Raw genomic sequence first — 15,117 nt, forward strand, 5'->3', positions numbered from 1 at the left:
TATCTTGCCTTGTTGAAAAACGTAGCCAAATCATGTCTTGCAACATAGGCCTATAATACAGCCTTTATGAATCTCTGAGTGGAAAACGCTTATCCGACGTGCCCAATAAACGATAATTCAACTTCTGTATGGAAACTGAGTTGAGAACTCGTTAAACTTCCTGCCGCATCTGAATTAACAGTCTACCTCAATTTGACTGCTATAATAACAATAATGCTCTGTCAATGTCATGCGCTTTATGAACAACAATTTATATTTTAAAAGAACCCTCATGCATAAGCCTTAAACATTTGAGCGCTCATATGGCAGCCAGTGTCCCTTAGCATCTTCCACTGTGGTCTCACAACCCAGAGACAACTGTCAGACTCGAATCCCTAGCGCCCCCGTGTGGACAAAGCAAGAGTTGCCCGTGTCATCAAACATCTGTTGGCAATGGTTATGTAAATTATAAGACCCCGAAACCATTGCTAGTACGTCTTATTTAAAGGCTTGCCTTTATCCAGCCAATAAACCTGATTTGACAGGGTTAGTATTTATTAGTGTTATATTAAATATTTATATTGCACGTGGTAAATTGTAAAGAAAACTGGTGCTGGGCATCGATGCTAGCCAAACCCACTTATCATATGGACATTTGAAGCAACCAATCACGTTGTCTTTTAATTCACAGCAAGACAGTTGTCTTTGAAAGTAACCAATAGGATCCATGTACATTACAACATTCAACTTCCGGGAAAACGATAAACTTGGCCTGTCCATGTGAAGCATAGTAGCAGTCTGAAGTCGCGTTTGAAGGAATACAACACAGAAAGGTAAGAAGGAACGAATGAATCCCAGACCACTGAGTATTGCAAGATTATTTTTACTTTAGCCTTCACTGGACTTGAGGTTACATGGGATATATCAACTGATGACGTTATATTCATATGATTTGAGATAATGTTTGCAAACTATCATCCGAAGACCTCACGCTTGTTAGCTTGTAGTTAGCTAGCTAGCTTGATCATTGCAATGGCGCAGTGAACTTGGCCAAGATGTTTTGAATATTACTTTCAGCTGCACCTCCTAGATATTTGAAAATGTCATTACGAAGGTAGAGTCCCTATAGCACTGCAGTATTTAAAAGGGACGCCTTACAGAAATTTTGTTTGAGTTAGTCTACGTTAGCATAGATTGAATGGATATGCTAACAGTTAGCCTGAGTGTCTCATTGTGTCTTGCTCAGCTGTTAGGCTTGCTTTTCAGCTTTGAGTCTTTCAGATCCCTTTGGTACATTAGCCAAAGTTGTTTTGGTCGAAGATATTTTAGATAAATGTTCCCATTTAAATCATCGTGTAAAACGATGGTGTGAGAAAGGAAGTGGTTCTCGCATGCATAGCTGTTAGGTAAGGAGCTCATTCATAATAATGATGACGTTTCCATGCTGGTCTCAGGTTACGAACCGAATGCGTCCGGCTACTAGATCTAGCGTTACGACGTCAGGCTTCTTTCAAGCGTCAAGTTAAAGTTGGCGACTTGGCATTGGGAGTCTGCGCTCACCTTGAGTCCAGGTAGTTCACTTTGTTGTTACCTTCGATGGGCCTACTGACTATAGTGAACACGAATCAACGATTACAGAGCGCTACGCTCTAAGATCTTTGACGCGAATGTTTTCCTTGACATGTGTCACCCGTTACCAGTTGCCAAAGACCCCGAACGTTGGCGGAAAAACGTTAGTTGCGTTCTTGACTGCTCATGTGTCTCTTATTCTGTAGCATGGCCGAGAACGACGTTGAGACTGAGCTGTTGGACTACGAGGACGACGAAGAGCCGCAGACCGCCCCGGAGAGCGTGACCCCCGCGGGCAAAAAAGAAGTCAAGGGCTCCTACGTCTCCATCCACAGCTCCGGCTTCCGCGACTTCCTGCTCAAACCAGAACTGCTCCGAGCCATCGTCGACTGCGGGTTCGAACATCCATCAGAAGGTGCCTCCAATGCAAACACCACTTGTTTCAAATGACTATAAATAGCGCCACACCTGTTCCTTTGATTCCCTGCTAAGTCTATCTAGTTCTGAAATCGTCTCATTAACTGTTAAGTCTATGGCCCATGCTAAATTGAATTGCACTCACACAGTACACACAGCCTTGCACAAGTAAAAAAAAAACGATGCGTAATTCCCTTTGACTATTTGCTCTTAACCTTGACCACTTGTGTCCACAGTCCAGCACGAATGCATTCCTCAGGCCATTCTTGGTATGGACATCCTTTGTCAGGCCAAGTCGGGTATGGGCAAAACGGCTGTGTTTGTACTCGCCACCCTGCAGCAGATCGAACCCGTTGATGGACAGGTGAGGAAACACACCTGAGCTGACATGCCTTAACTCATGCGTTTAGTGACTGTTTCAGGCACGTTGACAAGAGTCGTGTATTTAACTCAGAAACACACTATTTTCATCTTAAGGCGATGACACATGGGTCAACTTGTGGAACAATGTTGCTGGGCAACCACATGATTCGTTCCACTTACTCTAATTGGATGATCATTAATTTTTTTCCTACTGATGATTAAAGTTCAGAAAATTAATTGTTGCCCAAAGTACAACCACAGTAATGAGGAGCAGCAACATTGCTCAAACAGTTGCCCCATATATCAAGTATACCCCCACTTATACTTCATTCATTCATTCATTCATTTCTCTCGTGGGCTACTTCATCTCTTCGTCCTATTCTTTCCTCCACTTTGCTCTTGCACCTGACCGGTCATATTCACTCTTATTGACTGACCCCTCTCTTTCGCTTTCTCTCTCACCCCTTCTATGCTGTTCTTCCTCCTTTTTATCTGTGGATTTGTCTTTCTGTCTCTCGTTCATGACTGTCTCTCGTTTCTTACTGTTTCTCTCTCGTTCAGGACTTTCTGTCTCTCGTTCATGACTCTCTTTCTGTCTGTCTCTCGTTCATGACTCTTTCTGTCTCTCTCGTTCATGCCTGTCTCTCTGTCTGTTTCTCGTTCATGACAGTCTTTCTGCCTGTTGCTCTGTTTTCACCCCACTCTCTCTGTGTCCTCCCTTAACCCCCCCAGGTGGCCGTGCTGGTGATGTGCCACACGCGCGAGCTGGCCTTCCAGATCAGCAAGGAGTACGAGCGCTTCTCCAAGTACATGCCCACGGTCAAGTGCGCCGTCTTCTTCGGCGGCCTCTCCATCAAGAAGGACGAGGAGGTGCTGCGCAAGAACTGCCCGCACATCGTGGTGGGCACGCCGGGCCGCATCCTGGCGCTCGTCCGCAACAAGACGCTCAACCTGAAGACCGTCAAGCACTTCGTGTTGGACGAGTGCGACAAGATGCTGGAGCAGCTAGGTAAGAAGGAGTAGAGAAACACAGAGAAAATGGGAGGGGAGAGGAATGCTAGTTTCTTTATTTTTATATATATATATATATATATATATATATATATATATATCAGTGTTTCCCCTAGAAATTTTTCCAGCAGCGGTGTTATTACTTGGCGGGGGGGGTTGTTGCGCTTTTTTTTTTATATATATATATATATATATATATATATATATCATACCTTCGTGTTTCTTTTGTGGACATTTTCAGCTTTCTTTTACATTATTGGTTAAAAATGATAGAAGAAAAATTAAATGGCACAACCATTTAATGACCATTAATAATTAAAAGATTATTTACAATTTATTTAAATTTGTCTTAATGGCAAAGGCCACACCCAATCTGCGAGCACTTAATTTTTCTGGGCTTTGAATTGAATTGAATTGTGGGGGGGCCATTAATGCTGACACGCATGCACGTAGCCAGATGCTCTCCTTGTAGTCTAATTCTCAGTCCCAAAACAACAAACCCACGTATAAAAAAGTAAATACTCACTTTTCTTCTACATCACTCCCACAGTTACCATACAACTCACTCACAATTAACTCGAAAAAGACCTAGGCTACTTGATTGAAGTGCGACCGTTCGTCTCACCGTCAAGAGAACGCTGAAGTTATGAGAACATGTCTTTCTGATAAGAGAATATAGGCTCCTATATGTCTAATGCCGTAAACGTAGAAAAGGTCTGTTTGTGATAGCCTATTATAGCTAAGTGGACAGAATTTAGGCTATACGTATATGCCAACATATGCTCATATTTCCTTTAACTATCAGACAGTTTAAACAGGCCTAGACTGTGTTCGCCTAGCTTTCCCATGCAAACATTACATATAGCCCTACGCTAACGTTACAAGTCTAGGCTACAATTAACGTTAAGACCATACACCTTGTAGCACATTGGTCTACTCTATTGCATTACTTACGTTTTAATAATTTGTCGTTGAATGTTGATGGAGGCTCATCTTTGGGAAATCAGCTCTCTGGATAAAATTGTCAGCCGGAGCAAGAGTTCTCAGAGTTGACGACACGGGGGGTAAATCCAATCAGCAGAAAGAACCGCATCACAACAGTAGGCTAAATCACAACAAACTTTTTTCCCCCCATGTTAAATTCATTTCGGTAATCATGAATTGGTTTCTTTTATTTGATGTAGGCTAGGAGAGGAGGATGCATGTTTCACATTAGTGTCAATGTGTCAAAGCAGGCTTTGGATCAGAGGAATTGCTCAAGCTTAACATATGGCATAGGCTACAAGCAAATTCACGGCATACAAACAGCTTCGTGATGAAATATAACTAATATCATTTTTTATTGTCACCAGGCCTATAAGTAGGCTATTTATTGTGTAACCTACAAGTGAACGATGACACCATAGGCTACACTGTGGCGGAGCAAGACCCCATCAGTCGGATAGCTAAACAATGTAACTGTGTTCAGAACGTAGGCTAGCCATATGGGCTGCAGACTTGTCTTTGGGCTTGTAATCACCTGACACATCATGCCGCATATATGTCCTGAATAATGAGAGGCTAAGTGCGGATTTGATGCACTTAACTTACTCAAGACTTTCAGAAAACAATTTCGAGATGACGTTGGCCATTGTGCTTTTACAGTGTGTTAAGTGAATCTCGTGATATTATGTTGCAGCGGCGCTGAAAATCCAGCGGCGGCGCTGCGCCGCTGTTAAATACATTGTAGGGGAAACACTGTATATTACATATTACACACACACAGTGATGGCCAAAAGTGTTGGCACCCATGCTAAAGTTGACTGAAAAGAGGAATATAAAATCATCTTTTGGAAATTGATCTTAATGCTTTAAGTGAAAAATGAGGAAGTATCTAACCTTTAAGGACACCAATTGTCTTAGTGAATGAATAGTGTATCATAAATAAATAAATGTTCTTCCTTAAAATACAGGGGTCATAAGTATTGCCACCCCTATGTTAAATTCCCATAGAGACAGGCAGGATTTTTATTTTTAAAGGCCAGTTATTTCATGGATCCAGAATACTGTGCATTCTGATAAAGTTACCTTGGCCTTTGGAATTAAAATAGCCCCACATCACACCCTTCACCATACCTAGAGATTGGCATGGGTGTTATTTCAGTTAGCCTATTAGCTGGTTTGATTTGCATTGAGCTCAATGAGCACCCCCCCCCCCCCCCCCATGCTTTGCGATCTGCACTGATGTTCTCAGGAATATGAGGGCTCATTAAACTCAACATGATATTTTAGAACCCTTAAATTGTTGCAGAACAAAATCTTTTGTTACAAAAGATTCAAAGTTCTCGCTTCGCTGAAGGGTTGAGAAGGAAAACAGCGGACAGGCTGCAGAGTGCTTGACCACTCGTAGTGCCCTCCATCCCCCTGATCTGTGCTGTTGAACTTCATTTCCCACAACCCCCTCCTTGGGCCGGGCGTGAGCAGTATTTTTGTCAGAGTCAATGACTCAGTTCCAGAACATCTGGTATACATCCTTTGTGACATGCAGGACATCTGGCAAACCTCCTTTGTGACACGCAGGACATCTTCCTGCTGCGACTGTAGAGCGTCTGCTTTATGTGCATTCATTTCCTGTGTATTAGCTGCAATACCATATTAACTGCCCCCATGTATTAACTTTCATAGCTGAAGAAAGTTTGTAAAAACAATGTATGAACCCTCGGCTAATAGTTGGGAAATTATGGTAAAGGAGGAGGACCGTCGAGGGCTGAGGAGAGGCCGCCCCTGCCGTGTGTGACTGCTCTGTGTGGGGGTGGGAGGCCAGCGGAGGACCTAAGTTGTTGTCGTTTCTCCGACCGTCTCTTGCAGACATGCGGCGCGACGTGCAGGACATCTTCCGGCTGACGCCCCACGAGAAGCAGTGCATGATGTTCAGCGCCACGCTCAGCAAGGAGATCCGGCCCGTCTGCCGCAAGTTCATGCAGGACGTGAGTACTGGCACGCTGGGTGTCCGTCTGTGTGTGTGTGGGTGTCTGTCTCTGTCTGTCTGTGTGTGTGTGTCTGTGTGTGTGTGTGTGTGTGTGTCTGTCTGTCTGTCTGTCTGTCTGTCTGTCTGTGTGTGTGTGTGTGTCTCTGTCTGTCTGTCTGTGTGTGTGTGTGTGTGTGTGTGTGTCTCTGTCTGTCTGTGTGTGTGTGTGTGTCTGTCTGTGTGTGTGTGTGTGTGTGTGTGTCTCTGTCTGTCTGTCTGTGTGTGTGTGTGTGTCTCTGTCTGTCTGTGTGTTGTGTGTGCGTGTGTCCATGTGTGTGTCTCTGTCTGTCTGTCTGTGTGTGTGTGCGTGTGTCCATGTGTGTGTCTCTGTCTGTCTGTCTGTGTGTGTGTGCGTGTGTCCATGTGTGTGTCTCTGTCTGTCTGTCTGTGTGTGTGTGTGTGTGTGTGTGTCTCTGTCTGTCTGTCTGTGTGTGTGTCTCTGTCTGTCTGTCTGTGTGTGTGTCTGTCTGTCTGTCTGTCTGTCTGTCTGTGTGTGTGTGTCTCTCTGTCTGTGTGTGTGTGCGTGTGTCCGTGTGTCTGTGTGTTGTGTGTGCGTGTGTCCATGTGTCTGTCTGTGTGGTGTGTGTGTGTGTGTCCATCTGTCTGTCTCAGTCTCTCTGTCAGTAAGGGATAGTGTGTGCTTCCTAGTGTAGTGTTTTTTTTTTTTTTTTTTTTTTTTTTTTTTTTTTTTGTTTGCTTTTGTACGGTGCAAGCTCTGCTTACTTTCACATAATACAGTAATAAAGTGCTCTGCATGTGTCTCTGCATGCAACTTCCTCAGATTTGTTACATCGCGTGTGTGTGATTAACACTCACACACACTCACACACCCACGGCCAGCTTCGATTTGCGTACATACTTATTTATTTGCACTCGATCCAGCTTGACCTGACATCACTTGTCATTTCAACAGCGGTCCTTGGAAGACTGAGTTGTTGAAACAGGCTGACTGTTTGTTGTTGTCAAAATTAGCCTATTCATATAAAAACCGTTAACAAATGCGCTGATTGTGGAATGAAGGATTGCTGGCACCTGATATGGGTCTTGATTCAGGCTTTTTTGGCTGACGTGGTTCACTCGCTGGTGTGGATGTTGAGTGCACCCTGGCAGTGGCATCATGTTTTCTTTGTGTTGTTAAACGGTCATTTCCTGTCCAGCTTGGCCACACACACACACACACACACCTCTGTATGGCCTTACCTGAATGCTCCTGATCATATTTTACAATGCTCTTGATTAGCTTGGTCGGGTGTGTGGCACTGGTGTGTTCAGTCACGTAGACTGTGCACCAAAAGGAGCGTGTGCGGAGCTAGCTGCCTGGAGCACAGCCGGGGGCTAACTGTGACATAATGTGCCAAGTGCACTGCATGTGTCTCTGTATGCCAACTCCTCGTGTGTGGTTGTAGCTGCCCTAGGTGTGTGTGTGTGTGTGTATAGCTGGCCTAGGTGTGTGTGTGTATAGCTGGCCTAGGTGTGTGTGTGTGTGTATAGCTGGCCTAGGTGTGTGTGTGTGTGTGTGTGTGTGTATAGCTGGCCTAGGTGTGTGTGTGTGTGTGTGTGTGTGTGTATAGCTGGCCTAGGTGTGTGTGTGTGTGTGTGTGTGTATAGCTGGCCTAGGTGTGTGTGTGTGTGTGTGTGTGTAGCTGGCCTAGGTGTGTGTGTGTATAGCTGGCCTAGGTGTGTGTGTGTGTGTGTAGCTGGCCTAGGTGTGTGTGTGTGTGTGTGTAGCTGGCCTAGGTGTGTGTGTGTGTGTGTGTAGCTGGCCTAGGTGTGTGTGTGTATAGCTGGCCTAGGTGTGTGTGTGTGTGTGTGTATAGCTGGCCTAGGTGTGTGTGTGTGTGTATAGCTGGCCTAGGTGTGTGTGTGTGTGTGTGTGTGTGTGTGTGTGTGTGTATAGCTGGCCTAGGTGTGTGTGTATAGCTGGCCTAGGTGTGTGTGTGTGTGTGTGTGTATAGCTGGCCTAGGTGTGTGTGTGTGTGTGTGTGTGTGTGTGTGTGTATAGCTGGCCTAGGTGTGTGTGTGTGTGTATAGCTGGCCTAGGTGTGTGTGTGTGTGTGTATAGCTGGCCTAGGTGTGTGTGTATAGCTGGCCTAGGTGTGTGTGTGTGTGTATAGCTGGCCTAGGTGTGTGTGTGTGTGTGTATAGCTGGCCTAGGTGTGTGTGTGTGTATAGCTGGCCTAGGTGTGTGTGTGTGTATAGCTGGCCTAGGTGTGTGTGTGTGTGTATAGCTGGCCTAGGTGTGTGTGTGTGTGTGTGTGTGTGTATAGCTGGCCTGTGTGTGTGTGTATAGCTGGCCTAGGTGTGTGTGTATAGCTGGCCTAGGTGTGTGTGTGTGTGTGTGTGTGTGTATAGCTGGCCTAGGTGTGTGTGTGTATAGCTGGCCTAGGTGTGTGTGTGTATAGCTGGCCTAGGTGTGTGTGTGTATAGCTGGCCTAGGTGTGTGTGTATAGCTGGCCTAGGTGTGTGTGTGTGTGTGTGTATAGCTGGCCTAGGTGTGTGTGTGTGTGTATAGCTGGCCTAGGTGTGTGTGTGTGTATAGCTGGCCTAGGTGTGTGTGTGTAGCTGAGCTGTGTGTGTGTGTGTGTGTGTGTAGCTGGCCTAGGTGTGTGTGTGTATAGCTGGCCTAGGTGTGTGTGTGTAGCTGGCCTAGGTGTGAGTGTGTGTGTGTGTGTAGCTGGCCTAGGTGTGTGTGTGTGTGTGTAGCTGGCCTAGGTGTGTGTGTGTATAGCTGGCCTAGGTGTGTGTGTGTGTAGCTGACCTAGGTGTGTTTGTATAGCTGGCCTAGGTGTGTGTATAGCTGGCCTGGGTGTGTGTGTAGCTGGCCTACTGTAGTTGTGTGTGTTGTTGGTGTACATCCACATTTATTTTTGCATTTGGTCCAACTTCACCTGACGTCACTTCAGCAGCTGTTCTTTGAAATAACTGGTGTTTAAATAATTGGTATGATTTCACAATTGGTAATTGTTGTGTTAGTTTTCTTTGTTAATAGTGGACACCAAAATATATATTGGAACACAGTATTAGGTGCTACTTCCGTTGAGCCCAGCCATGTGTGTTGAATGAGGCAAACCTAGCGAGAGGAAATGATTCATTATAGGAAATTAAGAATAATAAAAATTAAACAGAACTCTTTCTGTTTAAATTTTGTCCCCCTGCTCAGCCCATGGAGGTGTTTGTGGACGATGAGACCAAGCTGACTCTGCACGGCCTGCAGCAGTACTACAGCAAGCTCAAGGACAGCGAGAAGAACCGCAAGCTCTTTGACCTGCTCGACGTGCTGGAGTTCAACCAGGTAGGCAGCTCGCTGTCTCTGTAGGAGCTCGCACGCTGCTCCAACAAACGGCAACAAACACCAACAGTTGGGCCGGTGTGGGCCAGCCATCTGCATCTGCGTTTGTTGGATGGAGAGTGTAGACTGGCAGTTGGTTTTATGAACATTCTAAAGACTATTTCCAACAGCTGCCAACTTTAGAATGTTGGGAGTTTGTTGGTGTTTGTTGGAGCAGTGTGCGAGCTCCTTGTCTCTGTGCAGTGCAAATGAGGACAATAAATATTGTGATTGTCATTAAAATGTGCTCCATTTTGTTGAATAATAATAATAATAAAGCTTTATTTGTATAGCACCTTTCATACACAGAATGCAGCTCAAAGTGCTTTACATTTGAAGCATGTAACACAATAATAGTCAGTCAGTCATTATCAATCACTTTTCTTTGCTGTTTATGATATACTCAGCAACATATCAAAAATATAGAAAATGACGTCATAAGACTGGCAGCCTTAACCCTCTTACCCCCCACAAGCACGCCATATGGCAACTGTGGCAAGGAAAAACTCCCATATTCCAGGAAGAAACCTTGAGCAGAACCTGACTTAATAGGGGGAGCCCATCTGCTTCTGGCTGGCTGCGCCCTCCAATAGTAGCAGATGTAGAATAATCTGAAAATGTAGTCTACAGGATAAGATGAGTTAACTAAAAGCTTTCCTGTACAGGTATGTTTTCAGATCTTTTTTAAAAATATTTACTGAACTCGCCTGCTTGATGTACAGAGGCAGGGTGTTCCATAGTTTGGGGGCATAATGGATAAACGCAGCTTCTCCACTTTGTTTGTGGAGCACTTTGGGTACGATTAAAAGATTAGAATTGGATGATCTAAGTTTCCTTTGTGGTTGATAAGATATTAAAAGCTCAGAGATATATGAAGGTGCTATGCCATTCAGAGCTTTGTAAGTAATTAACATAACCTTAAAATCAATTCTATAGGAAATAGGGAGCCAGTGCAGTTCAGCCAACACAGGGGTGATGTGTTCTCTCTTCTTAGTCTTAGTTAAAAGTCTAGCCGCAGAGTTCTGTATGAGTGCCAATTTCTTTAGATGTTTTTTGGGAAGACCAGTGAAAAGTGCATTGCAGTAGTCTAACCTGCTAGTGATAAAGGCGTGAATTAGTTTTTCTGCATCTTGTTGAGTTAAAAAGGGCCGCACTTTGGCAATGTTTCTCAAGTGGAAATAGGCTGTCTGAGTAACTTTACTGATATGGGGCTTAAAACTTAACTCTGCATCTAAGATGACACCGAGGCTTGTTACTTTTGGTTTGACCTGGTGTGCCAAGTTCCCCAGATTACTAAGAATAATATCTCGCTTTAGTTTTGGTCCAACCAGAAGTACCTCTGTTTTGTCATCATTTAGTTTCAAAAAGTTTTTGCTCATCCACTGATTAATGGAGGTTAGGCATGCAGTGAGGGAGCAAAGGCCATCTGGGTTAGTTGGCTCAACAGAAAGATACAATTGGGTATCATCTGCGTAGCTGTGGAAGTTTACATTATGTTGACTTATGACGTTTCCCAATGGAAGCATATATAGAGAAAATAGCAGGGGACCAAGGCAGCTCCCCTGGGCCACACCAAAAGGCAAGTCATGTTTTTCAGATACATGATCTCCTAGACTGATATAAAAATCTCTGCCAGTAATGTAGGTTTGAAACCAGTTTAGAGCATTATCAGAGAGACCCACCCACTTCGCAAGGCGGTGAATTAGGATGCTATGATCAATGGTGTCAAATGCCGCACTCAAATCCAGAAGAATAAGGATTGAGACTTTGTTTGAGTCGGTAGCTAGTCTGAGATCATTGACTATTTTTACTAGAGCCGTTTCTGTGCTGTGATTTGATCTAAAACCTGATTGGAATTTTTCAAGGATACTGTTTTCGTTGAGGAAGGTATTTAACTGATTACAAACAACTTTTTCAAGTACTTTGCTCAAAAACGATAGATTTGATATAGGCCTGTAGTTGCTCAGATTGGTATGGTCAAGATTTGACTTTTTAAGTAAAGGTTTCACAACAGCGGTTTTAAAAGCAGTTGGAAATATACCTGTTTGAATGAAGGTGACTATAGTCTACACTATAATAAAGTTTTAGTTTACTTAACTAGAAGTGAGCACAATTTTTAAAAGAATCGGAATGATTACCACATGGGATTTATTTTTCCTGCAAAAATGCAGATGCAGACATTATAGTGATTTCTATAGAATGAGTGCTAAAATGACACATTGATTTCTATAGAATGAGGGCTAAAATGACACATGGGTTTCTATAGAATGAGGGCTAAAATGACACATGGATTTCTATAGAATGAGGGCTGGTGTGTACATGCTGTATGTGTGTGGGGTCTGTTGGAGCACTCTGTCCTTATGGCCACCCAGTCACCACCGTGTGTTGAAGTGCAGTGTCTGGAGGTCTCGCTGTAACTCAGTAAGGTGATATGTGTGACACTCTTCAGAGACCGTCTTTGAAGTCTAGCCTGGGCATGCGGGTGTCCTAGAGGTTGATGACAAGTGTCCAGTGCTTCTCGGTAGGACTTGGTGACTAGTCTTTGACATGTTGGGCAGTTTTTTTTTTTTTTTTTTCCTTCTCTGAATCTCTGTATGTGGTGCAGTCGATGACACCGTGCCGTTCTGAGGTGTCTTGAGTTTCTGTCTTTCTGTCTCCAGGTGGTGGAAGTGTCAAACCACAGACAGACAGACAGACAGACTATATTCGCGATTGTTGCTTAGATACTTTGATGTTGAGGCAGTGTATGGAGGCTGCTGCTGATATTCAGAGTTGACCCCTGACTTTGAGTGGACTGTCCATCACTACAGATTACACTCCAAACGCCATTACTTTAGATTCTCTTGGATTTCTATACTTGTATAATGATTTAATACTCTCGTAAAGCACTTTGACTCATGTCTGTGATAAGTGCTCTAAAAATAAATGTTTTTATTTAATTACCGGTAGATGTTGACCGGTTTCTGTTTGCTGCTGTTACCTGTTGCTGCCTATAGGTGGTGATCTTTGTGAAGTCGGTGCCGCGCTGTGTGGCTCTGTCCCAGCTGCTGGTCGAGCAGAACTTCCCCGCCATCGCCATTCACAGGGGCATGGAACAGGAGGAGAGGTAGATGCACACGCGCACACACACACACACACACACACACAGGGGCATGGAACAGGATGAGTGGTACTATTATTGTGTACACACTCAAACGAACGACCAGAAGAGGTACACACACAGGGGCATGGAACAGGATGAGGTACACACGAACGAACGACCAGAAGAGGTGTACACACACACACACACACACACACACACACACAGGGGCATGGAACAGGATGAGAAGTAGTATTATTGTGTACACACACGAGCGAACGACCAGAAGAGGTACACTCCTCTGCCTAGTCACGGCTCCTCTCGCACACATTTTGGATGTTGAACGTTTTAGTCACATGAGTTTATGCTCATTCGTATTATTCGTGTAAAGTGCAACTACAGGCAGGTGCTGATGTGCTTCATTCTTTTCACTAAGTCTGGATGTCACTCTGTCTGTATACTGTTTGTTTAAATCTGGTGTAGTTTCTTGTTCGCTGAAACAAACTTATTCATGTCCTGTGTGTTTGTCTGCGTAGGTTGTCACGGTATCAACAGTTCAAAGACTTCCAGAGGAGAATCCTGGTGGCCACCAACCTCTTTGGCAGAGGGATGGACATCGAACGGGTCAACATCGTCTTCAACTATGACATGCCTGAGGACTCGGACACCTACCTGCACAGAGTGAGTGTACACGCGCACACACACACACACACACACACGTGCGCACACACACACACACACGTGCGCACACACACGCACACACACCTTGCAACATGCCCAAGAACCCCTGACTCTTACGGTGCCTACACACACCTGCGTTGCGTGCAGTGCTGGATCGCATCTCGTTTACGTTGTCATCCGTTGCCGAACTGAATTGTGGTGACGTTGCGTAGCGTTGCTCCCTTGAAAAGTTCAACTTTCGCCCGACGGACAGCAACGGAAGGCACCGGCCAATCAAATTACGGTTATACTTCAAGGCATTTCCATAGCTTCACACCCCCCACCGTCGGGAACACCCACTAGCAATGCAACTGTGTGAATCTAGGGCTACCTGCACAGGGTCCACAGAACACACACACTTTAGCACATACCTGAGGACTCGGACACCTACCTGCACAGGGTGAACACACACACACACACACACACACACACACACCCCCCCCCCTTAGAACCCCGACTCTTACCTGCACAGGTTCCAGAGAACACACACACTTAAACACACACTTGATTACTGCATCATTTCTGTGCATCAACTGCTCACATTCTAATCTAATATGGTCTTGTAGTCATGTGCTGTAGTTGTAGGCACACAAACATATCAATACAATGTTCAGTGGTTTCTGACTTGAGATTGTGAGCTGTTCAGTGTTTTGGCGTTTGACTGGTCATCATGCCCGTCCCGTTGTCTTGGTAATAGGTGGCGCGTGCGGGTCGTTTCGGCACAAAGGGCCTGGCAGTCACGTTTGTGTCGGACGAAACAGACGCAAAAATTCTGAACGACGTGCAGGACCGGTTCGAGGTGAACGTGGCCGAGCTGCCAGAGGAAATTGACATCTCCACCTACAGTAAGCTCCACCAGTCTTAACTTTTAGGCCCCTGTCAGTTATGGATAATAATACTAATCCTTAGTTTACGTGGGGAAATGTGTTATTTAATAATAATGTGTATCCTTTGTTTACATGGGGAAAGGTGTTGAGTCGCTAGGCCACTCCTTTATCATGGCGTGGCATCATTAGTGGGTCCTTGGTCCATCAATAAAGTCTTTTGTCACTCAGACTGCTTAGAGTAGCCTATGATTGCAAATCTGTGTTACACATGAAGGCCGAGTCTTGTATTTAACGTCTCTCTCTCTCTCTCTCTAGTCGAGCAGTCCAGATGAGGTGTCCAACACCCCCCACCTCCTGGTGGGCCCTGCAGATTTCCGTCGTCTCCACCAATCTCTTTTTTTTTTTTTTTTTTTTAACCTCCCCTCCTGTGTGTTTTGTTTGGTCCCTCTCTCAGTTCATCTCTCCCTCCTCCTCCTCTTCTCAGTGTCCCCTCCCTCACCATATGTCTAAATGGATTCACTTTTTTTGTGAATTAATTTTATTGTACCCATGGCAATGAGTCAGGTGTTTAATTTGGTGTTCTCAACGATTGTGGTTGTTCATTGATTTTAAAAGTTAATCATTTTTTTTTTTTTTATACAATGTCAGCTAAGTATATATTTTTATTTTTTTTTTCTATTAAATTTAATGGTATTCTAAACCCTCAATGTGTTTTGCTTTGGTACTTGCTGTGAATTTCATTGGCCTTGGGGAAGGGAGATAGTTGATGCATTGCAATGCTAATATGAAAGATTCTACAACCAGAATTGGGTCGTTA

The 15,117-nt window shown here is 44.5% G+C and overlaps 1 protein-coding gene across 1 annotated transcript; it reads left to right on the plus strand.

Moving 5' to 3' along the window:
* Positions 1–707: 707 nt before the first annotated feature.
* Positions 708–15,007, plus strand: ddx39aa (DEAD (Asp-Glu-Ala-Asp) box polypeptide 39Aa). Its single transcript, XM_042102615.1, has 10 exons — positions 708–812; positions 1,755–1,963; positions 2,202–2,329; positions 3,061–3,337; positions 6,187–6,305; positions 9,507–9,638; positions 12,671–12,780; positions 13,290–13,434; positions 14,171–14,318; positions 14,616–15,007. Exons 2-10 carry the CDS (start codon positions 1,756–1,758, stop codon positions 14,630–14,632), a joined length of 1,284 nt encoding a protein of 427 aa, XP_041958549.1. The 5' UTR covers positions 708–812; position 1,755; the 3' UTR covers positions 14,633–15,007.
* Positions 15,008–15,117: the final 110 nt, after the last annotated feature.

Source organism: Alosa sapidissima, chromosome 9, assembly GCF_018492685.1.
Source record: "Alosa sapidissima isolate fAloSap1 chromosome 9, fAloSap1.pri, whole genome shotgun sequence".
Lineage (NCBI taxonomy): Eukaryota > Metazoa > Chordata > Actinopteri > Clupeiformes > Clupeidae > Alosa > Alosa sapidissima.

What these genes read in the sequence shown, in the direction of transcription:
- ddx39aa (XM_042102615.1), top strand. Translation starts at nt 1,756, where the DNA reads ATGGCCGAGAACGACGTTGAGACTGAGCTGTTGGACTACGAGGACGAC. An exon ending in GTTCGAACATCCATCAGAAG is followed by an intron (nt 1,964 to 2,201) that starts GTGCCTCCAATG and finishes TTGTGTCCACAG; the next exon opens with TCCAGCACGAATGCATTCCT. An exon ending in TCGAACCCGTTGATGGACAG is followed by an intron (nt 2,330 to 3,060) that starts GTGAGGAAACAC and finishes TAACCCCCCCAG; the next exon opens with GTGGCCGTGCTGGTGATGTG.